Genomic DNA, 26,162 nt, shown 5'->3' on the forward strand with positions numbered 1-26,162 from the left:
GCAGAGTGGACAGTGAGAGAGAGAGAGACAGAGAGAAAGGTCTTCCTTTTTTCTGTTGGTTCACCCCTGAATGGCCACTATGGCCAGCGCACTGCGGCCTGTGCACTGCGCTGATCTGAAGCCAGGAGCCAGGTGCTTTTCCTGGTTTCCCATGTGGGTGCAGGGCCCAAGCACTTGGGCCATCCTCCACTGCACTCCTGGGCCACAGTAGAGAGCTGGACTGGAAGAGGAGCAACCGGGACAGAATCTGGCGCCCTGACCGGGACTAGAACCCTGTGTGCTGGCATTGCAGGCAGAGGATTAGCCTGTTGAGCCGTGGCGCCAGCCTAGACCCTGAGTTTCTAGCTTTAGAACTGGTTGTTTACTGGCTTATTCAGATTTTACCCAGGCTTTTTCTGATTTCTTTGAGAATCTCCTGCTATACTTTATGATAATATTATGTGTATGTTTGCCTCTGTGTGTATTTGTCCCACTGGCCTATAAGCACAAGAGAAGGAATGGTATCTTGTCTTTGGTATCCAATGTAGATAGCATGAGTTTTTATTTGCTGATTAACTAGTTAGGAGTGGATGAGTGGCTATTAAATATTAAATCTTTAGTGGCAATTGGGTCAAAAGTTGCTTTAGCATAAAGGGGTCACTTAAATAATCTTATAACACAAATACAGAAACTTCCTCTATTAATTGCCATGGTGATTTCCTAGTTTTAAGTTCTTGGTTATTAACATGGGAGGTAAGGTTCTATTATAGGCTCCAAAGTTTATTTGTAGGAACAAAGTGTAAGCTGTGATGGTATTTAGAGATAGTCAGAAGTACTGAAAAGTGAAATCTAGTGTAGTTGCTCAGGTCCTTAAGTCAGACTTTCATAATTATCTTGACTTGGTCACATACTAGCTGGCTGACCTGAAATAGGCTATCTAACCTTTTTAAGCATCATTTTTTTTGGTCATTTGTAGAATGGTAAAACATTGCCAACATAATAGAGTTGTTGTAAGGGTTAAATGAAATGATGATCTTAAAATACCCAAGGCAGTTTCCAGGCACATAGTAAATTCTCAATGTATACAAATAAAATGCTGCCTTCATTGAAGATAGAAAGGGAAAATGGGAAAAATAGATGAGGTTTGGCTGAGGGGTAAAGAAGACATTTCTTTTATATATTACAAAATATAACAATGTTAGGGTAAAAGTAGAAGGGATCTTAGCAATCACTTTTGATACCTTTAAGGATGACACTGGAGCTAAGAGAAGCACAGGGCCACCTATTGGCTTGGTGGCTGAGAAGACAAGCATCCAGGTCTCTGGACTCAGCAGTGAAGCCTCCCTCAAAACTGCAGGTGTGTTTCCCTAGGAATCTCAGGGCACATTCTTCTCTGCAAACGCTTGATTATTGTAGATGTTTTCAGTTTTGGGTAGAGGAGATTTGTAACAATACTTTGTTTGACTATTTTCTTTCATCTTATGATTGAGTTTTGGTTAACTTCTTTATTTATTATTGTAATATTGCAAAATTACCAAAATTAAGCTTACCGCCAAGTGTTGGTAGGTTCTCATAGTCATTGCAGAGAAACTATGATCCAGTTAAATAAGGAGACTAGTAGAGTTTGGAGGCTATATAGAGCAGTGGAAAGAATATAGACTGAGTGGTCATAGAGACCTGGGTTGGAAGGTCACCTCTATATCTCATTGATTATGTCACCACACTGTGAAAATTACCAGTTTTCATGCTCCTCAGTTGCTCATCTGTAAAATGGGATGATAGCATTTACCTTGCAGAACTGCTGGGGAGCTTGAGTGAGATAACTTCCTGAGGAGGGTCTTCCAGGTGGTAGGCACTCAATAGAGGGTAGCTATTTTTATTACAAAGGACAAAACTGGAGTAAAAGGAAAAATAAGGCTTCTGCTCAATGTGTAAGACAGCGTGTAGTCTGGTGTTAAGCCTAGATGGACTCGGGATTACCTACCGATACAGAACGTTTGCTTCATCTTTTCATCCTCGGCCAGCCTGAGCATGGTCTGCATGGTAAGCAGGGTCATCATCATGAAGGGAATGCTCTGGGACACTGCAGTTGGAAGCACAGAGAGGAGAAAGGCACTAGTGATCTTCTCCCTCTGGGGTCCTGTGACTCCCCATCACAACAACAAACATTTCAGAGTAGCATGGAGGAAGCAGATGAAGGGCAGTAAGAAGATGCTCTTCTCTTTCCCCTTCTCTCACCTTAATGCCAAGCTGTGATTAGAGAATCAAAGAGTTAGAGAAACAAGCAAGTACTGGCCACATGGCCTCCTGGACCCAGTGTTGAGTGGTAATTGCTCAGTTGGGTAATGGTTTTATTATAGTCAGTCTCTCCCACTGAACCTGTCTGTGTCCTCAAGGCCTTAGTATATATAACAAGTGCTCAATAATTGTCTATTTAATAAGTTCTTATAGAAATAAGGGGTAGGAGAAATTTACTCCACATGCATGTACTGTGGGTTTCAGAATATGCCTTATGGAGAATGTGCTTCTACAAACACAAAGCCAGAAAGAATAAGAAGGTGAGGGTGGGAGACAGTCAGCCAAATTCACCACAGCATGAACTATTAGCTGGCCATCAGGCTTAGGTAAGTACACAAGTAGCTGCACACATCCATCTACCAACATTCTTTACTACAGAAGAAGGGAGAGATGCTCTTCCTTCTGCTCTTTGCTCCCATGTGGGTTGTAGACCATTAGCTAGAGTTGGTTATTTCCTATGGAAAATGTGGAAAGTTATGTCCTTGATACCATAACTGGTTGCAAGTTCAGCCAAGGCAAGCACAACAAATTCATTTGGTAGCTCTAGGATCCTGAAGTTACTTTGTACTTCGTACATCACAGAGTTGAAATCATGTGCAGCAAGAGACACCAAAACTTCACCAGCTAGCATTCTGATTTCTCTGAGAATCTGAGGAAGAAAAGGAAAATAATCATCACAGCCAGAGAAAAATTAAAGTGCATCGGTCGAAGAAACTGTTCTACATAATATTATAAGTTGGGATAGAAGGAGAACTGGCTCTTGTAAAACCATGGTAAAAGACTATTGAATAGGTTGTCTATAGCTGGAAAAATAGAGGTAATTTAAAGGTAATAAAAAAAACCCTTGTTTTGATAGTTCTTGCAAGTCTGAGAGTCAATAGACCTTTCACTGCTAATTGGTCAGGTAATATGAATAAAGGATTTGTTTTATGTTTGAGTGACATGTACTACTGTGGTTAAAGGAAATGGACTAGCAGTTGAGAGCTTAAGTTTTGGTTTATCCTGATCTAAATATCTTTTATATTGGAGATATTGGAAGGGGATTCTGCTTTTGGTGTAATGGATCTATTCTCCTACTGAGGATAAATAAAAATATCTGGACAAGATATTAAGTGAGATACTCATAAAATGACCAACAAACTCACAATATTGAGTGCAGTGAAATACTGAGTTGAGATCTGAAAAAAAAAATAGGAATCTATAAATATAAAGGCCTGCCCTTGAGGTTGCTTTCCATCATTTTGGGCCAGTCATCAGAGTTCAGGGCTGACCAGTGGTAAGGTCCTTGTCATCCTATCTCACATGTTTTTGACTAAGACCCCAAAGGGCTGCATGTGGGTAAAAAGCTAGATCAGTCCTCAAATGAAGTACAGCCTAGCATTGAATCATAGAAATCATCCAGAAATACCAACCCCTGAAAGTGATTATAAGTGATTAATGCCCTTGGCAGGAACAAGTAATTATTTCTGAAAGAAAATAAAATCATCTAAGAACTCCAGTTCTTTCTTAAAAAATTTAAAAAAATTTGACTCAAATTATTTCTACAGATAAATTTTTTTGGCTACAATGTGTATCAGACACTTCAAGATAAGTAGGCACCTAAAGAGCTAAGAAGTCCTATGAGAACAAAGAAGATTGGGTTTTATTTACTCATTTGGCAATAACACAATTTACCCAATTGTGTTATGTCAAAAAATTTCTCTAAGCATCAACTTCCTTAGTTCAAGGGAGGTTAGATAATTGTCCCTGAAGTCTTTCTTAGCTTCCTTTCAGTTTCTGCATCTGTGAAAGGGTCAAAACAGGCACTATAACCATATCCAAGTTACCGTGAAGAACCGATAATAGCGATTTATGGTCTTGGTGGTGATGTAGAAAAAGCTTTTGTATGTCCACAGTGGTGCAGTTGGGTCAGCCCTGACACTGATTCACCATCAAGAACCAAACCTACATTGTCGTTTCTCATGTCCTTTGAAGCATAATAAATCAACCGTTGGACAATCGCATCATCTAAGATGTCAGTATTCTGAATAACAGAAGTGAGATGACTGTAAATTTCTTCCTGTGAATATATAAAGGTTTATACAGAAATTTGAGCAGCAAAAGTGAAGGAATTGGATGAGGTCCAAATGAGTTACACCATTAAAATAAGCAATGTACCTTTAATACACAACGGATTTTATATATCTTAATTGAGGCCTTCTAAACACAATAGGCATCTTTAGGAGTCAAAGGCTTATATAGAGAAAGCAAAGTTAATTTTGACAACTATTTTTAACTTGCTATACTACTTTGACCAGAGCTAAGTGAAGGTGGGGCTAGGTGGTCAACATATTAGAGTCTTAAGGACAAGAACACTTACAGGACACTCAAGGGAATGGAAGTGTAGATCGCTATCATCCCTATTTTTACTATCTGAGCATGAGTATAGAACTAGGGAACATACTCTGATTCCCAAAGATGCTGATAAGCTATGAAGGTGAATTCTTAGGGAGATTTATAGGCTCTTGATGCACTCATGCCTACATGGAAAGAATGTTGTGAATTGTTTTGGACAGAGCTTCAGCCTGCGTGAAACGTGTGGCTTGATCAGACGCCGTATGTGAGGGCTGTTCTAAAACTCTTAGGTGGCCGTGTGTCTCCTGGAAGATGAGAGACTAGTGTCTCCCACAGCCTTGAGCATGTACCTCCAGGTTTTGCAACCATATTTAATATATGAAATAAATTCTTCTGCACTGGTCCTCAGGGCTAGTATTTGGAAAATTTGAGAATAATGTACCTTTTGCTTTTATCCTTGTAGCTACTTTCAGACCCTGTCTAATGGTCTCTGGGAGTCTTTCTGTTGCTCCATGGACTTTGTCTGCAGATCTTTCTCTTGGCAAGTCTTCCATTTATGAAGTCCTTACGTGTTCCTGGAACTGTGCCAGGCCCTTTATCTGGAACATTTCAGTGATGTATACAACAAGCCTTTGTGTTAGGTGCCACTAATGTCCTCACTTAATAGAAAAGGGAACTGAGACACAGAGAGCCTAATGTGGTCAGTATTGAGTCATGAAGTTACACTTTGAACCCGGTTGTCAGGATGTTAGCGGCATATTAGCCTCTTAGTCTTTCTGAAGTACTAATCCCTTCCCTGGCATTCTCCTTCAGTGGTTCTGTGGTCTAGAGATCATTCCCTAAGTGATTCTCAACGTTTGAGGAACAGTGTTCTCTGAGAAAGCTTATTCCTACAATGAATTGAATGTAGGAGTTCTCAAACGTACCTAAAATGTAAAATTGTCCCCATGAGTTTTAAATTCTCAGGATCATCATACATTTATTCAACTGCATTTCCTGGCAGTGGGGCCTGGCCATTGCTACCTTCTATAATCTCTAAGAGGTTCTTTCTCTATTAATAACAAGGTTTATAGATGAACATTTAATTATACAAACTATCATGACTAATTTTTCTGTATCTGTGATTGGGTGGACCTTCGGTCTCCCACTTGGGGCTATTATGAGTAAAGGTGCTGTGAACACTTCTGCGCAAGTATTTTTGTGGACTTAGGTTTTTTCCCTTCTGGGTAAATCTCTAAGAAGCTGCCAAATAGTTTATAAATGTATCAGCAATATATATGAAAATTTTGGTTGCCCCTCATATTTGCCAAATGTTATTATTGGGTTTTCTGAGATTCCAATGTGCAATCAAGGTTGAGAACCACTGAATTAGGAGGAAAAAGTACTCACTGAATTAGGAGGAAAAATTACGAGGAAAAAGTACAGGCATAGGAAAGCAACACTTATGATTAGGACCATTAGCCATTTATGATTAGGACCATTTTTTTTTCCTGGAGTCAGGAAGGCTGTGTTTGGATGTGGTACTGTTATTCTTAGTCATGTAAGTCATGAAACTTTTGTGTCTTATTTTTCAGTTGTCAAATCCATACCCCATAAAGTCATTATGAGGAATAGATATTATGCAGTATTTTTATTTTTATATTTTTGGAAAACAGCACTGTACTTCCTAGGTAAGTGTTCAATGAAGGGTGGTCTTATTATTTTGATTGTTGAGCCTAGGAAAAGCTTTTAATTTTCAGAGAAATAAATTTCTAGTTGTGAAATAGCATTGTGGATAGTTGAACTTTGAGGATTTTTGTAGGAGCCCTTGAGTTATAGAGAATGCTCTAATCTACATGATTGTAACTATAATCTACATGAAGTATCCCCCCTTTTTACATCTGTCTATTGAAAATTATGAAACAAGACACTGTTTTGCTAACTTCTATAAATGAATATTATGAAGCTGGAAGTGTTACATATCACTGTAAAAACATAGTGACTTCAATTAAAACTGCATTTTCTGAATCCAATGCCATGTAAGAAGCCAGAGAAAAATGGGGAAGTTGAGGTGAAGGAGGTTGTACTCATATGAAATGCTGCAACAACTAGACTAGAAAAAGTGAATGGGAAAGAGATTGCTCTCTATTGGTCCTACCTTACTAATATTATCTTCCTTATTCAGCATCCCAAGAGTGAGGTTAATATCTCCAAACATTTCTAAAATGCATAAAAAAGAAGACTTAATATATGTGTGAAAATGCCTGCCTGCTAATTACTTTGCCATAGTCATAGAAAGTTCGTGTATCATCCACCCCTCTTCTTGACCGCTAGTGCTTTGATGGCAGGAATTCCATTTTAGTCACAATATTTCAAATTTGTTATATACTTGAAAACAGCAGCTGCTCAGTAATTTTTTAAAATCTGAATTAAATGTGGAAGGGAAGGTAGAAGATGCTGAATTTCCATTTATTTCTCCATTATACAGGTCATTACCCTAGCAAGGCTTGGTGCTATGACTCAGTGAGCTGAATCCCTTACTCCTTACTTGAGCTTATTTAGGCAACAGTATAATATACCTGACTATATTTCTACTCCTCCTTCCTCTACAAACCCTTCCCATGCCCCGTTTTGTTTTTGCATACTCTCTTCATGTACCCTCCTCTGCCTGTCAGGTTTCCAGTTTACAAGACTATGCCTCTTTCTGATAATGACCTAAATGTTTTTGACTTGGACTTTTCAGGAATATATGTTTCAGAATAAAAGCATTCTAGAGGATATAAAAAACTTGTGAGTCAAATAAATAGAGCACTTTCAGGTCACATGGAAGGTTGGTAGAACAGATGCTTTTGGAGTTAGGGATTCCCCATGAACCTCCAAATCTAACAAGACACCATTTTACAACAGTTCTCTTGGCAAAGCAGACAGGCAGTCATACCGGAAAACTGGGGAAAATATTTCCAAAGGACTCATCTAGTATTTAGAATTAAACAAGGAATGGCCTTATTTTGATATGTAGCACTTTCTTCTGAGGTAGACTACATATTAAAATGAGGTGAGGCAAAGCATCTCTCAGGCTTCCAGTCTACTATTGGTCCTTCACAGTTAGCATATTTTTATTATTTTGGGATAAAGGGAGAGGTGAGACAATCTTAAGCTTTCAATTTATAAAACTTCTCAGTGTACAGACCCTCAACAGTGACATATGTACCCATGATTCACAGGCACGAAACACAGCAGACATATAACTCATCAGGATCTGATGACACTTACCTACAGATTCCTCCATGCTGTGAGTCATGTCTTGGCTGTTTCAGGCTCTCTAAGAGACAGCACCTAATTATCAGAATAGTAAGGCTGAAAAATCAAAGAAGCAAGTTGGAAAGTTTCCTGTATAGGGTTCACATAAGGTTCTCTAAATGACAGTCTCTCCTCCACTTGGTTGACACAATGATCTGGGAGCTTCCAGCGGTGGGTTTGCTGTTGAGACTGATGTTGTATTCCACCACTATGACATTTTCTTGTTCCTGTTCTCCTGCTGACCAGCAAAATGGCTGCATCTCCCCGAATATTGTCCCTTTGGTAGAGATCCGTGTACTTGAGAAGGAAGAAGTTAGAGACTGGGACTCAAACCATTGTTGTAGACCAAAGGGATTCCTCTCCCTAAGCTTGGGTCCATTGATGACAAATTGGGGAGTGGGTTTCAGTGGTCACTTTACTGGTCTGATGTTGATAAAGTCTTTATGGTGATCTTGTTGATTGTTCTACTTGGTGAAAAATCAGTCACAGACTGGGCATGCTCAGTGGACTAGAATGCCCATCAGGGGCAGTTGAATGGAATGTCCAACTGACAGCAGCAAAGCCTTTCTTGCCTCCCTCCCCACTGCTCCCTCATTGACTTGATCACGATCTGAGCCTCAACCCACAATCAGGGTTTCTCTCTCCATCCTCTATATTTCTATTTTCCAATCATCTTTAAATACAGACCTTTTGGCCACATTGCTTTCAATTTCACTGGTATGGGCCTAAATCTGGTCCCAGTGTCCCTCAGCCCTAAATCTGTATGATAGCAACCCCTGATACATGTTAGGCTGTGTAATATGGAGGAGGCTAGATTGGGAAGGAGGTTCTAGCAGTCTATAGGAGTGAATGTAAAAGGGGTCAGAGAGAGAGGCACAAGCCTGTTCTCAGCTGCTGCTGCTTCTATGGCTGTTTTCATTAGCAAATCTCATTTCAGATTCAAGCATCAAGTGCTTCCAGTTACACTTTTGAATTCATTATTCTTCTCAGAGGTATTTTGTACTGTGTCTTGTTACAGGGGTCCTCTGCAGCCTGGTGGTTAAGAACATTTTCAGCTTCACGAGTCAGCAACACTTTCTCAGAGTGTTGCTTACACACTCCTTGTAAAAGGATTCATCTATTGTACTTATTTAAAATGCCAGTTCCCAGGCTCTACCTGAGACTTTGCCAATTAGAATAAGAGAGCCCAAATTTGTATATGAATATTGCCTTTGGTGAGTTTTAGATTCATGAAAGTCTGAGAAGCACTGGCCAAGATCCTTGCCCCATCACCTATTAGTGGACCAGTGGAAGTTGGGCAGTATACAGAGGGTGTTCATTGTGGTTGGGCAGGAATAGCAGTTCTTCCAAGTACCATGACTCACTCCCTCTGTGAGGCATAGGATGAGAAATGCTGAGTCAGAGAAATGTTGTATGTTTGGAGGCATCCTGAAATTCTTAATGTCTTAGAAGAAAAAAGATGTTAAAAATTACATGCTCTTAGGATCTAAAAGAACAATGTGCAATAAAATCAATAGTAAGAAAGGGAGCCATTGAGGTAGTGGTTAACATTTTCTTACTCTTCCTGTGAATGGTTACACATGATTTTTCTGCAGATCCATACATATAGATTTCCTTGGTTTCATAGAGATTAGAGAAGTTAGGTATGATTGATTTATATTGGCTTTGTAGTTTACTCATCAAGGCAATCAAAACATCTTTGCTAAAATTCTTTCAGATAGTAAATTTACCCCTTGAAATGAATATCGCATGTAGGTAAAAACAAAAAGAGACCCCACCGTTCTGAAAACAGCTAATTTTCTGTCATTCTATTGCAGTTTTTGGGAGCTGACTTGTTGTACCTCCCATTTCCTCCTATTCTCTTTGCACTGGACTCACATAACATGGGTATGATTTTTCTGAGGCTGTAGGAGCATCCCTAAACAATATGTCTCAAAGTTATTTTAAATTTCAAATATACCAAGTGCTTAGCAGTTATTTTGATAAAATATATATTTAAAACATTTTTAAAACTTTTTTTTCCTACAGCAAGTTCACACATGACAAAGAGAAGAAACAGCATGTCTGTAGTTCAGAAACTTGAATTGTATCTAGCTTCAGCATAGCTTCAAACTAGTTGTATTATTCTAGGAAGAGCAACCAAGTCCTTGGACTAAGTCTGATTTCAGAATTGCAAATTTGAAGGATCAGATTTGTTAGCTTGCATAAGGATTACTTTCTATGCCAAGCAACTTTGTTTGCACTTCTTTTGTAATACCAAAACCATTTATAATGTTTCCAATTCCAAAGTAACAGAATTATAAGTGAAATTTTGTATTGAAAATTATTGGGCTAAGAAATTGCTTATACTCTTGCCCATAGAAACCCAGCCTGAATGCTTTCCTTCCTACACTGACAACAGCAGCCAGTGATACAGGGAGCAGAGGCTGGAGGAATGTGTACGGACTGAATGCGAGGCAGCTATTACTGTGGACAGCAAGGCATGGCAGGGGAATACAGCTCAAAGCTGAACACAATGACTGAGTTTCAATTGATATTCCCTGATTAAAAATCATTAAGAGTTATTAGCCATGAATTGCTAATCTGATGCATGTGAAAACAGTTATTTTTCTGTCTATCATTAAGTGTGATGCATTTAAAAGTTGAGAACATGGCTTTCAAGTTATCCCTTTTAGGAATTCAGGAAAAACCCAAGAATTTAATCTCTCTAGAATTTGCAAATGATTTAGAAAATAGTTTTGGGGCTGGGGCTGTGGCAGAGTGGGTGAGGCCACCATCTGCAGTGCCGGCATCCCATATGGGCACTGGTTCGAATCCTGGCTGCTCCACTTCCAATTCAGCTCTCTGCTATGGCCTGGGAAAGCAGTAGAAGATGGCCCAAGTCCTTGCGCCCCTGCACCCACGTGGGAGACCCCGAGGAAGCTCCTGGCTTTGGATTGGCACAGCTCTGGCCATTGCAGCCAGTTGGGGAGTGAGCCAGTGGATGGAAGATCTCTCTCTCTCTGCCTCTCCTTCTCTCTCTGTTAACTGTGGCTTTCAATAAATAAATAAACTTTAAAAAAATAGTTTCACTCTCAAGTGGTAGCTAACTCAAGCTTCTGCAGGTGAGCGAGTATTTACTAGCAAATGTTTCTTACTGCCTCTCATACCAGGCACAGGCAGCTTTGTGATTGGTAGGAGACACCAGCCTGCTTTTATAATTGGGGGCAGTAGGAGAAGCAGTGGGAACTCTCCATCTCTGACAGCCTCTTCTAGAGTCCAGGCCTCGGGGGAGTTAGCTTCCTGTTGTCTGGATCTCAGTTGATCCTGGGTAGAACTTTGTGTTTCAATTGTCAGTCACATCTTGCACCTCCAGGCTCTGTCACTGAGAGAGTAAATATCATCATTTTGATTGAGGATCTCACCTTTATTATTTTTCCATTTTCCTTTTCTCTTTTTTTGTGCTTATTTTTATTTATTTATTTATTTATTTATTTATTTATTTTTTATGGTTCCTTTGGTTTGAATCTGTTCTTTTCCCTAGTTTCTTAAGGTAGAAACTAACATCACTGATTTGAAACTTTTTTTTCTTCTATCCAAGTATAAAATTCCATCTATGCACAGTTTCACCTGTATTTCACAAAATTGGAGATATTAAGTTTCATTTTCACTTTGTTCAGTGTATTATCCAATTTGTCTTAATTTCTTTTTTGACTTACAGATTACTGAAAAAGATGATACTGACTTTCTAGATATTTAGGACTCTCCCAAGTGACCTTGTGTTATTTAGTACTAATTTAATTTCATTGTCAGAACACATGCTTTGTGTATTTTTAATTATTTTAAATTTGTCAGTGCTTGCTTTGCAAACCAGAGCTTAGTTTAGCTTGATCAAAATGTGTATATTTTACTATTGTTGAGTGGAACGTTCTATGAATATGAATTTAGTCACCACCCCCTCAAGTTCCTCTCTCTCCCTTCTTCCCTCTCCTCTCTTCACCAGTTTTTGCAGACATAATTTAAACCCACTTCTGGGGGCCAGCACTGTGGCGTAGTGGGCTAAGCCTCTGCCTGTGGTGTCCACATGTTATATTGTAGAGGAAATACGGCCACAAAGACAAAAGAAACAAAGAAAAACAGACCCCTCCTCCCAATACAAACCTTGAAAAATGACTGCTTGCAATTAACTAGTGAAGCAGAGCTGCCCACTGTTACCTTGTCCAGGGAGGGAAGAAGTCCTAAGTTCTGTTTCTGTGAACTCCAGTCATAAATCTGTCCTAATAAATCTGCCCCTGGTATCTCTTCTACAAACATACCAGACACACCGACCATTGAGGTGTAGTCCTAAGTCATGTAGGCTGCAATTTAAACCCACCAGTGCTGTGAAAGCTAAGGTATGACACTGATAAACCTGTAAATATTATAAGAAACTTGAGATTGTTGCTCAGTTCTCAGGAAATGATTCCAGCCGAGCCCCCTGACTTAATAAACCGCTTAATCCTCCACTGTCTCTGGTGCCTGTTTGAATGCAGGGAGTTTTCCTACCCCAGGTTTCTATAACAATATGGGTGCTGGTTCGTGTTCTGGCTGCTCCTCTTCTGATCCAGCTCTCTGCTGTGGTCTGGGAAGGCAGTGGAAGATGGCTCATGTGCTTGGGCCCCTGCACCCACATTGGAGACCTGGAGGAAGCTCCTGGCTTCAGATTGGCCCAGCCCTGGCCATTGCTGCAATTTGGGGGAGTGAACTAGCAGATGGAGGACCTTTCTTTCTGTCTTTCCCTCTATCTATAACTCTATCTCTCACAGAGGTAGATAAATCTTTAAAATTTTTTTAAAAATCTACTCTTTATTCACAGGCTTAATTAACCAGTAACCATGATATTCAACAAGTGTTTTCAGGTTTTTATATCTTACTGATCTGCCTACCTGGTATATCAATTATTGAAAGTGTTGATATATTTATAGCTGTGAATTTGAATAGTTCTCCTTGTAATTATATTGTTTTTACCTTATAAAGTCAGAACTTCTGTTATGTGCATAATCCTTACTGTGTTTTGTAGTTTTGATGAAATTTCTTGTCATTATTCCATTGCTGGTAGCATTCTTTGCTCTGAATCCTACATTGTCAGGTATTTTTTTGGTCATTTCCCCTCAAAAACTTTTTATTTAAGGTATACAAACTTCATGTGTTTTATAAATACAAATTTAGGAACATAGTGATTCTTCCCACCTGCACTCCTACCCTTCTTCCTCCTCCCTCTCCTAATCCCATTCTTCTTCTTCTTTTTTTTTTTTTTTTTTTTTTTTTTTTTTTTTTTACTAATTTTGTCAATTAACTGTATACACATAAGATTAACTCTGCCAAATAAAGAGTTCAATAAATAGTATGAAAAAAACCTGTTCCTCCACCTAGGTGGGAGACCCAGATGGAGATCCTGGCTTTGGCCTGGCCCAATGCTGTCCATTGCAGCCATTGGTGAGGCGGGGAGGGGAAGGGAGATGAACCAGTGGATGGAAGATCCCTCTCTTTGTGTAAAATCAAATCTTAATTTTTTTTTACTGTAATGGATGGAATGTTCAATATTGCAACGATGAAAGAAGGACAGGAAAATTTAAAATAATATACTCACCCTTTTTGCATGTGTGCATGGACTGACCCCATTCTCCCATGTTTTATGCTTGCAGTTCTCAGGAAGAACTAGAATTATGAAAAGTGTACTTATTTTTAAATATAACTGGCTGATGCCCCCAGTTCCTTCTGAAGGTGTTTTAAAAAATATGTATACTTCTGATCTGAGGCTGGTTGAATCTGCAAATATGGGAACCTGACGATACAGAGAGCTGTTGGCATGGCCACAAGTCTTTCTTTTTTTTTCTTTCCTTTTTTTTTGACAGGTAGAGTTATAGACAGAGAAACAGACAGAGAGAAAGGTCTTCCTTCCATTGATTCACTCCCCAAATGGCCGCTATGGCTGGCGCTGCGCCGATCCAAAGCCAGGAGCCAGATGCTTCTTCCTGGTCTCCCATGCAGGTGCAGGGGCCCAAGCACTTGGGCCATCCTCCACTGCCCTCCCAGGCCACAGCAGAGAGCTGGACTGGAAGAGGAGCCACTGGGACTAGAACCCAGGGCCCATATGCAATGCCGGCGTGGCAGGCGGATTAATCAAGTGAGCCACGGCACTGTCCCCCACCACAAAGTCTTATTCTCAGAAGTGGACTGCAGGTATGAAATAGGGGTGGGCATTATGTGCAATGGTCAAGACACTGCTCTGGATACCCGCATCTTATATCAGAGTGCCTGATTTGAGTCCTGGCTCCTCTGCTTTTTATCCAGCTCCTGTCAATGCACATCCTTTGAGGCAGCAAATGATGGTCCAGCCTATTCCTTTTGCTCTGTTGGGAGAGGACTTAAATGTCAGTAGGTTAGTCAGATATTGCCACAAAATTGTAGTGTAGTATAAAAAAATCATCCCAAAACCCAGTGTTTTCAACCACTACAATCTATTTTCACAGATCTGTAGATTGACTGAAGGCAGCTGAACTGAACAGGTATAAATGGAGGATTTTATTGGCCTTGGCTATGTTCACTTACGTGTCTGCAACTTGCTGGGTTCAATTGATCCAGGGTGGTTGAATTTGCTTCATGTATTTCTCAGACTTCCCCTGGATGAATGAGGCCAGAGAAAGTGCAGGAAGGCAAATCCCATCTTGGAAATAATTTAAAGCCCCTGCTTGCCTTATGTCTGTTAATATCCTATTGGCCAAAGCAGGTCATATTACTGAGACTAGAGTTGAGATACAAGGGTTACTCTCTTCATATAATGAGTCAGACCTATCAAGTTATGTGATAAATGGTGTATGTACAGAAAGTCATCTAGAATTGGGAATTGCAATGCAGTTAGCCACTAAGAGATCTCAGTCTTGTTCAACATGTTCATTAGAGTACAAGAGACTGGAAAAAGTTAATGATTTTGGAATTAAACAGACCTGAAGTCACATCTTGGCTTAGCTATTGATTTGCTCAGCTTGTCAGCTCTAAAATGGGGACAATCATAACACCTACTTCTTATGTTTGTATAAAGTACTTGGAATGTGTTAGGCATTTACAAGTGCTATGTGTCTCCCTCTGCAGTTTTTCTTTAAATATCTTTTCATCTTGCTTTATGGGCTGTGATTTATTTATCAGACACATTTTATAGACTCCTTCTTTAAAGAAATCCTCACCTGATATTGTTTGATGACATGAATCAGGTACCTACATGGATTCTTTTACTCCTACAAGATAAATACAGATGAACATATTTTCTATCATACCTCCACAAGAATAGTTCCCCTAATTATTCCCAAAACCTGCTCATTGAAACTCTACTGGCATAAACATTTTTGACAGAATGTAGTCTAAACCAGGTTAAGATAGATTTGTGATTTCTAATGAAAGCCACATAGCTCTAAAAATAAACCTGAGTTGCAGACAAACCACAGTGATCTCTTCAGTCTGCAGCAGATTGCAGCCTGAAGTAACAGAGATGCAGCATGCTGGGAGTGCGTGAGGTGTTGTTTGAAACAAAATTGACATTACAGAATTGGATGGAAATAAATTTGTCATCGTGACAGTGCTGTCAAGGGCTACATCAAATTCCCCCCAAATAAAACCAAACAAAAACATCAATTTCAGAAAGAATATTTTGAGTATTGAAGGACATAGGCTTTGGTTAGGAAAGAATGCCAGCTTGTAGAGGGAAGCAGAGTGACTGTTGCAACCAACGTGAAACAAAAGTCCCTCTGGGAATATCATGAGCCCATTCCCCATGAGGATTATTAGGCTTTCATCATATTTTCTTCCCTAGAGCACTTAAATTTTTATTTTCTACAAGCTGAGTGGGAATGACATAATCAGTTTTATTATCTTAGAGATAATAATTTATGACACTTTTTATAAGCTCATCAGCAATTGGAATGTATTTATGATTGTGGATGGACTTTAAGGATTTGACTTTAAGGATATGGTGGCCTCTGCCTGTCACTGTTACAGAAATGTTTTGAGTGTCAAATGAAGTAACACATCTTGAGAAAGTTCTTTTTAAAATGTTAAAGTGCCATACATGTTTTCCTTAGCTGTCATGAACATGGTTATTTTGCAGTGCTCTTAATTTTCTGTACCTTTGGACTTGTAAGTTTCTCTGCTATATAAGTTTCTTTTCAAGTCAATCAAATGCCAACTTTAAAAACTGTTATCAAGATTAGGCAGCATATAGGGAATCCTTTAGCAGTATGAGGGTACTTCAAAAACCACATGGAGAGTGGAACTAAAAGATAAGCTTCTTGAAAAAAATTCTGAAATCCATGCATATGCAGGATCTTCAAAAAGTTCATGGAAAATACATAGTATGAAAAAATTATGCATAGATTTCAAAATCAGATTGACTGCTTTCTGTTTGCTGGAGTAGAGTTCTGGAACACTGTCACTGTCAGACATATTCCTCTAGTTGTTGAAATGTGAAGAAGCTTAGGGGGAGAGGGGAGGCAGGTTTGATAGGGGAAAACCATTCCAACTGCAATGCACATCTCCCAATATCTTAGTAACTGAAAAGGCTGTACTGTGATCTCTAGCTGAATATCAGCAGGTATGAGAGCTCATGTCTGCAGGCAAATGGTACAAGAATTTCTCCCGGGGCTGGCATTGTGGAGTAGAAGGTCAAGCTGCTGCCTGCAATGCTGGCATCCCATATGGGCATCAGTTCAATTTCTGGCTGTTCTATTTGCAATCTGGCTCCCTGCAAATAAACCTGGGAAGGCAGTGGCAGATGGCCCTAGTGCTTGGGGTCCTGCACTCATGTCAGAGACCTTGAAGGAGCTTATAGGTCCTGGCTTTGGGCCAGTCCGTTGTGGGCATTTGCAGAGTGAACCAGCGTATGGATGGATGGATGGATCTCTCCCTCTCACTGGCCTTTTCCCCCTCTACCTGCCTTTCAAATAAATAAGTAAATCCTTAAAAAAGAAATTTCACCCAGCTATACGCTTCTGAGAAGAATTTCTGAGTGGTAGAGTATATGGCTGCTTAACTACACAATATGTTACTGAAAAATTTCCAAAGTGTTTGTGATAATTATACCCCACAAGCAGAATATAAATGAACCCAATGGTAGCTATCCTTTAATTAAATTTTCCAAATTATTTGGGGACAAATTTGATTTTATTGTCATTTTGATGTGTATTTTCTGGGATATTTATTGACAATGTTTTTCATATCTTGTGATGGGCCTCATTATTTCTCTTGACCTTTTTTATTTGATTGTTTGCCATTTTATTTGTAGGAATTCTTTATAATTCTTGACAGCATCTCATTGCTATTTGCTTGCAAATATTTTCCCTGGTTTATAGCTCATTTTTTATTTTTTATGTTTAAAATTTTATTTAAGTTATACAAATTTCATATATACAGATACTGCAACTTGTCTTGATAATTCTTTTTAGGTGTCTTTTACTGAACAAAATTTTATAACTGAATTAATTGAATTGATCAACTTTGCTTTGTGGTCTTAAATTGCATGAAATCCTTTCTCATCTCAGATAAATGATATATACCTCTATTTAGGTCTTTAAAAATGTCCTTAGACAAAATTATGTAATGTATGTATTAGTCTCGGATATAGTTTATTTCTGAGCACTTTGTAATTTTTGTTACAATGTAACATTTTTCTCAAAAATTGTTTTCTGTTTGCCTGTGACTGAAACGTAGCAATTTTTATATTCTTATATAAGGCAATTCAGAAAGCCATTTTGTTTACCTTATTTTTAAAAAGGTTTATTTATTTGAAAGGCACAGTGACAGGGAGAGGGAGAAGGAGAGATGTCTTCTATCCACTGGATTACTCTAAAAGTCACAACAGCAGGCAGCTGTGTGCCCCAGGCATGCCTCTCACCTTATGCTTTCTTTGGAAGACTTTCAAGTTTTGTTTTTAACATTTTTGTTCCTAATACATTTGTGGTTGATTTTTGGTTTTGGTCTGTTCTATATAAAAGACCAATTTTCCAATAGCATTAATTAAATTCTCTCTCTTAATAATCTGCCATTTGATTTCTGTCATTGATTTATGACATTGGTTTTCCATATGCATGTGGGTCTTTCCTAGGTTCTCTGGCCTGTTCCAGTGATGTGTCAGTCTTTACCTGCATCGACGTAACACAGCCGCAATTACCACCGCTACATAAAAGCATCTTGAAATCCGGGGGAGAGGTTGCCTTTCACCACTTCTGGTTACTCCTAGCCCTTTGCTCTTCCATACATATTTCAGAATCTACTCCTTAAGTTCCCCTTCATTCTTCTGACAAAAATCTTCAGGAATTTTTATTAGATTTTCAGTATACCTATTTGAGGAGAATCGAATTTTTATGATACTAGCTTTATATTCTTGAACATTGGATGGCATCTCCATTTATTTGGATCCTTAAATATGCTCTATTTAGTAAAATTTTACAGTTTTTGATGTATTAGTCTTGATGCACTCCCCTTATTTTAAATAATTTCTTTGTAGAGTCTTTTAGTGGTTTTACATAGAAATTTTAGTAAATTCCAATGATAGTTCTATATCCAATATTATATCTTTAATTTTTCTTTCTTGTTTTTAGACTGGTGACCTCAATGCAATGTTGCGAGAAGCAGAAACCATGAACATTTCTGTCTTTGTATAAACTCTTCCAGTGGTTCCTCATTTAGATCCATCCATGTAGTTTTTAAAAAATTAGTTACTTTCTGGGAGTCATAGCACAGTGGGTTAAGTCTCTACCTGAAGTTCTGGCATCCCACCTGAGCACTGGCTCAAGTCCTAGCTATTCCACTTCAGATCCAGCTCCCTGATAATGCCCCTGAGAAAGAAGCAGAAGATGGTCTAAGTCATTGGTCTCCTGCCACCCACGTGGGAGACCTGGATGGTGTTCCTGGTTTCTGGCTTCAGCTTGTCTCAGCCCTGGCTGTTGTGCCCGTTTGAGTACTGAAGAAGCTGATGGAAGATTTCTCTCTCTCTCTCACTCTGTCACTTTCTCCCTCCCTCTCTAAAAAAACCTGCCTTTTTAAATAAATAAATACATACATTTTAATAAATTATCTTCCTGTTTCCATTATGAATTTTTTTTGAGATTTATTTAATAACAGCTGGTGCTGGGTTAGGTCAAAGCAGAGACCCAAGTACTTGGAGCATCATCTGCTGCCTCCCAGGTTCAGCAGAAGAAAGATGAATCAGAAGGGAAGTGAGACTTGACCCCAGGCATTCTGATACTGGATACAGGCATCCCAAGATGCAGCTTAATCTACTGTACCACATTATCGGCCCTGTGAGTGCATTTTGAATAAAAATATTTCCCATTTGATTTATCCATGTGAACAAAATTCGTATTTATAGATTTTCTAATATTAACCCATCCTTATAATTATCAGATAAACTCATCTTAAGATGACATATTTTCATACACTTTTGAATTTGGTTTGCTTGTGTTGTGATTAGAATTTTTCCATCTATATTTATGATGGTCTTGTAACTTTTCTTTTACACAATGTACCTTGGTATTTAAATTAAAGCCTGACAAAGTGATTGAGAGCTAGTCCCTCTAATTCCATTTTCTGGAAGAACTGTTTAAAACATCTCTATAAAACTACCTGGACCTGTTTTCCTTGTAGGTAATTTTAAAAGTACAGCTTCATCTTCTCTACTTGTAGGAATGTCTATTAATTGTAGGAATATTTCTGTGTCTCCTTGAGTTGGTTTTGTCAATTTTAAAGGAATTTATCTATTACTTTTTAGTTTTCAAATTTGTCAATACAAAATTATATTCCATCACTTTCTTTTCAATGTCTTCAGTATTTAGAATTATGTTCCAGTTTTCATTCAAGATGTTATTTATTTTCTCAATTTTCCCTGAGCAATCATGCCAGAAATTTGTGTACTTCATTACAACTTTGAATTAGGTTTTGTCATCCTCTGTTTTATTTTTTATAAATTTCATTTATATTCTCTTTTTAAACAGTTATTTATTACATATAAACTTCCAAAGTACAGTTTATGGATTACAATGTCTTTTCCCCCACATAGTTTCCCTCCCACCCGCTCCCCTCCCATCTCCTGATCCCTCTCCCATTCCATTCACATCAAGATTCATTTTCAATTATCTTTATATACAGAAGATCAATTTAGTATATATTAAGTAAAGATTTCATCAGATTGCCCCAACAGAACACAAAGTGCAAAATACTGTTTGAGCACTAGTCATAGCATTAATTCACTTTGAACTACACATTAAGGACAGAGATCCTACTTGGGGAGTAAGTGCACAGTGACTCCTGTTGTTGACCTAACAAATTGACACCCTTGTTTAAGGCGTCAGCAATCTCCCTAGGCTCTAGTCATGAGTTGCCAAGGCCATGGAAGCTCCCTGAGCTCGTGGACCTAGATCTTATTTTGACAAGGCCATAGTCAAATGGGAAGTTCTCTCCTCCCTTCAGAGAAAGATACCTCCATCTTTGATGGCCCAGTCTTTCCACTGGGATCTCACTTGCAGAGATCTTTCATTAAGGTTTTTTTTTTTTTTTTTTTTTTTCCAGAGTGTCTTGGTTTTCCATGCCTAAAATACTCTCATGGGCTCTTCAGCAAGATCTGAATGCCTTAAGGGCTGATTCCAAGGCCAGAGTGCTGTTTAGGACATCCACCATTCTATGAGTCTGCTGTGTATCCCACTTTACATGTTGGATCGTTCTCTCCCTTTTTGATTCTATCAGTTAGTATCAGCAGACACTAGTCTTGTTTATGTGATCCCTTTGACTCTTAGACCTATCATTATGATCTATTGTGACCTGAAATTGATCACTTGGACTAGTGAGATGGCATTGGTACATGCAATCTTGATGGGATTGAATTGGAATCCCCTGGCACGTTTCTAACTCCACCGTTTGAGGCAATTCCGATTGAGCATGTCCCAAATTGTACATCTCCTCCATCTCTTATTCCCACTCTTATATTTAACAGAAAGCACTTTTCAGTTAACTTTAAACACCTAAGAATGATTGTGTGTTAATTACAGAGTTCAACCAATAGTATTAAGTAGAACAAACAAAAAAATACTAGGAGGGATAAAGTATTAAATTGTACATCTAGAGTGATGACAAGGACTGATCAAGTCAATGTTTCTCATAGTGTCCATTTCACTTCACCAGGTTTCCTTTTTGATGCTTGGTTACTTGTCACTGATCAGGGAGAACATATGATATTTGTCCCTCTGGGACTGGCTTATTTCACTCAGCATGATGTTTTCCAGATTCCCCCATTTTCTTGCAAATGACTGGATTTCATTGTTTTTGACAGCTGTATAGTATTCTATAGAGTGCATGTCCCATAATTTCTTTATCCAGTCTACTGTTGATGGGCATTTGGGTTGATTCCAGGTCTTAGCTATTGTTAATTGAGCTGCAATAAACATTAAGGTGCAGACTGTTTTTTTATTTGCCAATTTAATTTCCTTTGGGTAAATTCCAAGGAGTGGGATGGCTGGGTTAAATGGTAGGGTTATATTCAGGTTTCTGAGGAATCTCCAAACTGACTTCCATAGTGACTTTACCAGTTTGCATTCCTGCCAACAATGGGTCCCTTTTCCCCCACATCCTCTCCAGCATCTGTTGTTGGTAGATTTCTGAATGTGAGCCATTCTAACTGGGGTGAGGTGAAACCTCATTGTGGTTTTGATTTGCATTTCCCTGATGGCTAGGGGTCCTGAACATTTTTTCATGTGCCTGTTGGCCATTTGGATTTCCTCTTTAAAAAATGTCTATTAAGGTCCTTGGCCCATGCCTTGAGTGGGTTTTGTTTTGATGTTGTGGAGTTTCTTGATCTCTTTGTAGATTCTGGTTATTAACACTTTTATCTGTTGCATAGTTTTAAAATATTTTTTCCCATTCTGTCAGTTGCCTCTTCACTTTCCTGACTGTTTCTTTTGAAGCACAGAAACTTCTCAATTTGATGCAATCCAAAATGTTAATTTTGGCTTTGACTGCCTGTGCTTCTGGGGTATTTTCCAAGAAGTCTTTGCTGGTACCTATATCTTGCAGGGTTTCTCCAATGTTCTCTAATAATTTGATGGTGTCAGGTCGTAGATTTAGGTCTTTAATCCATGTTGAGTGGATTTTTGTGTAAGGTGTAAGGTAGGGGTCTTGCTTCATGCTTCTGAACGTGGAGATCCAGTTTTCCCAGCACCATTTGTTGAATAGACTGTCCTTACTCCAGGGATTGGTTTTAGATCCTTCATCAAATGTAAGTTGGCTGTAGATGTTTGGGTTGATTTCTGGTGTTTCAATTCTGTTCCATTGGTCTATCCATCTGTTTCTGTACCAGTACCACACTGTTTTGATAACAACTGCCCTGTAGTATGTCCTGAAATCTGGTATTGTGATGCCTCCGGCTTTGTTTTTGTTGTACAAGAATGCTTTAGCTATTCGAGGTCTCCTGCGTCTCCATATGAATTTCAGCATCATTTTTTCCAGATCTGAGAAGAATGTCTTTGGTATCTTGATTGGTATTGCATTGAATCTGTAAATTGCTTTTAGGAGAATGGACGTTTTGATGATGTTGATTCTTCCAATCCATGAGCATGGAAGATTTTCCCATTTTTTCGTATCTTCTTCTATTTCTTTCTTTAAGATTTTGTAATTGTCATTGTAGAGATCCTTAACGTCCTTGGTTAAGTTTATTCCAAGGTATTTGATTGTTTCTGTAGCTATTTTGAATGGGATTGATCTTAGCAGTTCTTTGTCAGCCAAGGCACTGCCTGTGCATACATAGGCTGTTGATTTTTGTGCATTGATTTTATATCCTGCTACTTTTCCAAACTCTTCTATGAGTTCCAATAGTCTCTTAATAGAGTTCTTTGGATCCTCTAGATAAAGAATCATATCATCTGCAAAGAGGGATAGTTTGAGTTCTTCCTTCCCAATTTGTATCCCTTTAATTTCTTTTTCTTGCCTGATGGCTCTGGCTAAGACTTCCAGTACTATATTGAATAGCAGTGGTGAGAGTGGGCATCCCTGTCTGGTACCAGATCTCATGGTAAATGCTTCCAACTTTTCCCCATTCAATAGGATGCTGGCCATGGATTTTTCATAAATTGTTTTGATATATTGAGGAATGTTCCTTCTATACCCATTTAGCTTAGAGTTTTCATCATGAAAGGGTGTTGAATTTTATCAAATGCTTTCTCTGCATCTATTGAGATAATCATATGGTTTTTCTTCTGCAGTTTGTTAATGTGGTGTATTACATTGATTGATTTGCGAACATTGAACCATCCCTGCATACCAGGGATAAATCCCACTTGGTCTGGGTGTATGATCTTTCTGATGCATTGTTGTATTCTTTTGGTGAGAATTTATTGAGGATTTTGGCATCTATGTTTATCAGGGGTATTGGCCTGTAATTTTCTTTCAATGCTGCATCTTTTTCAGATTTAGGAATTAAAGTGATGCTGGCTTCATAGAAAGAATTTGGGAGGATTCCCTCTTTTTTGAATGGAGTTAGTTCTTCTTTAAATGTCTGGTAGAATGCAGCAGTGAATCCATCTGGTCCTGGGCTTTTCTTTGTTGGGAGGGCCTTTATTACTGTTTCAATTTCTGTCTCAGTTATGGGTCTGTTTAGTTTTTCTATGTCTTCATGATTCAATTTAGGCAGATTGCATGTGTCCAGGAATCTATCCATTTCTGATAGATTTCCCTATTTGCTGGCATACAAGTCCTTGTAGTAATTTCTGATGATTCTTTTTCATTTCTGTGGTGTCTGTTGTTACATTTCCTTTTTCATCCTGATTATATTGATTTGGGTCTTTTCTCTTTTTTTAGTTAGTTGAGCCAATGGTGTGTCAATTTTTTTTTTTCAAAAAATCAGCTCTTTGCTTGGCTGATTTTTTGTAATATTTTTTTGGATTCAGTCCTGATGATTTCTTCTCTGATTTTAATTATTTCTCTTCTTCTACTAGATTTGGGTCTGGTTTGCTGCAGTTTTTCTAGATCCTTGAGATGCTGTGAAAACTCATTTATTGGTGCCTTTCCAATTTCTTGATGCAGGTATCTATTGCTATAAACTTTCCTCTTAACACTGCTTTTGCTGTATCCCATAAGTTTTGATATGTTTGTTATCCTCATTTACTTCTAGAAAGTTTTTGATTTCTCTTTTGATTTCTTCTATGACCCATTGTTCATTCAGGAGCATGTTGTTCATTCTCCATGTGTTTGCATCCTCTCTAGGGATTCCTGAGTTGCTAATTTCTACCTTCATTCTCCTGTTGTTGGAAAGATGTGTTTCTTGTAGGCAGGAAATAGATGGGTTTTGTTCCTTAATCCATTCAGCCAGTCTGTGTCTTTTACCTGGAGAGTTGAGGCCATTAACGTTCAATGTGACTATTGATAAGTAGTGACTTTGCCCTGCCATTTTCCCAAAGATATTTTCTAGAATATGCTTTAAGTTTCCTATGATCTTTTACTGGTAGGTTTTCTTCCTTTACCGTCTTTCATATTGATGGCCGTGTTTCTGTGTTTCTGTGTGTAGCACATCTTTAAGAATTTTTTGCAGGGCTGGACAAGTGGCGACAAATTCTTTCAATGTCTGTTTGCTATGAAAGGTCTTTATTTCACCTTCATTCACAAATGAGAGCTTTGCAGAATATAATATTCTGGGCTGGCATTTTTTCTCTCTTAGTACCTGGGCTATATCTCGCTATTCCCTTATGAGCTGTAGGGTTTCCGATGAGAAATCCGCTGTGAGTCTAATTGGAGATCCTCTGAGAGTAATCTGACGTTTCTCTCTTGCACATTTTAGGATCTTTTCTTTATGTTTCACTGTGGTGAGTTTAATTACAACCTGTCGTGGTAAGGATCTCTTTTGGTCATGTTTACTAGGGGTTCTATGAGCTTCCTATACTAGGATGTCTCTGTCCTTCTCCAAATCTGGGAAATTTTTGCTAGTATCTCACTGAAAAGGCCTTCTAATCCTTTCTCCCTCTCCATGCCTTCAGGAACTCCTAGAACCCGAATGTTGGGTTTTTTAATAGTATCCTGTAGATTCCCAACAATATTTTTTAGATTTCTAATTTCCTCTTCTTTTCTTTGGTTTGACTGTATCCTTTCCTGTTCTCTGTCTTCTAAGTCTGATATTCTCTCTTCTGCTTCACTCATATGTTTGTAAGGCTCTCTAATGTGTTTTTCAGTTGATCTATTGAATTCTTCATTTCATTATGATTTCTCGTCATTATCACAGTTTCATGTTCTACTAGTTGCTTCATTTTGATTCCTCCTCAATATTTCATTTTCACGAGAGAGATTTTCTATCCTGTCCAGTATGGATTTCTGTAGTTCAAGCATTTGTTTTTGAGAACTTCTTAATGTTCTTATCAATTTTTTGAGATCTGCTTCTTGCATTTCTTCTCTCTCATCATCTTCATAATCTTGAATTGGGGTGTCTTTTTCATTTGGGGGCATCATAGTATCTTTCTTGTTCTTGTTACCTCGGTTTCTGCATTTGTTGTTTGGCATATTGGAGATATTCTTTGGTTTCTTCGCTGTGGTGTTTTTTCTCGTTATACTATGACTACAGATTAAGTGGACTGTCTGCTTTTGATGGATCCTTAGAGGCTGTGATGGGTGTGGCCAGTGAGCTCTGTTTGGTTCTTCAGGGTTAAGGGTGTGCCTAAGGTGACCCAGTTTGTTCCTCTCTCTCTGTCTTGCTCGTTCACTCTCTTTTTTTTTTTTGACTCAGAATTAATTCTGCACAGCTGAGTGGAATTGAGTGTAGTTGATGTATGAAATCTGGCCCCTGTGGGTATTAGTCTGCTCTACCCCAAGGACCACACGAAGGGTCTATGCAGCCCTCAGTGTGGTCTCAAATTTCTCAGCAGTCTCTCACTGGGTTGCCAAGGTTACCAAGTTTATGTACTCAGTGAGTTCTCTCACCCACCCTTAGATTTTTCACAGTCTCAGTTTGTTAGCTCCACACTTTCACTAGGTTCTAACCTCCAGTTATTTCTCCCCACCAGAGTCAGGTTTTTCTGCTTGGCTGATGGCAGGCACCACTTTACATATGTCCAAAATGGTGCTTGCTCTTTGTCTTGCTCAGCTTTCTAAGGTGAGTGGAGAGAGAGGCTAGTGTCCATGCTGGTTCCCCTTATTTATTCATTTTTTTTCTTTCCTCCAGTCAGCCTGGTGAACTTTCCCCAGCGGGGCTTCAAGCCTCATTCCCTCTAGGCTGTTTCTGCCTTTCCCCACCAATG

At 38.7% G+C, this 26,162-nt stretch overlaps 1 protein-coding gene and 1 long non-coding RNA gene across 8 annotated transcripts in view; one reads left to right on the forward strand and one right to left on the reverse strand.

Annotated features, from left to right (window-relative positions):
- The window catches only part of MROH2B (maestro heat like repeat family member 2B), an 82,676-nt gene extending 74,785 nt beyond the window's left edge, over positions 1-7,891 (reverse strand). The window contains exons 1-5 of the mRNA XM_089313160.1: positions 7,864-7,891; positions 6,749-6,810; positions 4,226-4,336; positions 2,767-2,926; positions 1,964-2,062 (exon numbers count right to left, since the gene is read on the reverse strand). Of these exons, the coding sequence (XP_089169286.1) occupies positions 1,964-2,062; positions 2,767-2,926; positions 4,226-4,336; positions 6,749-6,810; positions 7,864-7,891 (460 nt within the window). The remainder of the gene's footprint in view (positions 1-1,963; positions 2,063-2,766; positions 2,927-4,225; positions 4,337-6,748; positions 6,811-7,863) is intronic.
- Positions 1-26,162, forward strand: part of LOC149122367 (uncharacterized) — a 205,609-nt gene that overhangs the window by 31,336 nt on the left and 148,111 nt on the right. The gene's annotated exons all lie outside the window — the stretch shown is intronic.

This window comes from Oryctolagus cuniculus, chromosome 14 (genome assembly GCF_051225735.1).
Source record: "Oryctolagus cuniculus isolate XC-2025 breed Fujian yellow rabbit chromosome 14, ASM5122573v1, whole genome shotgun sequence".
Lineage (NCBI taxonomy): Eukaryota > Metazoa > Chordata > Mammalia > Lagomorpha > Leporidae > Oryctolagus > Oryctolagus cuniculus.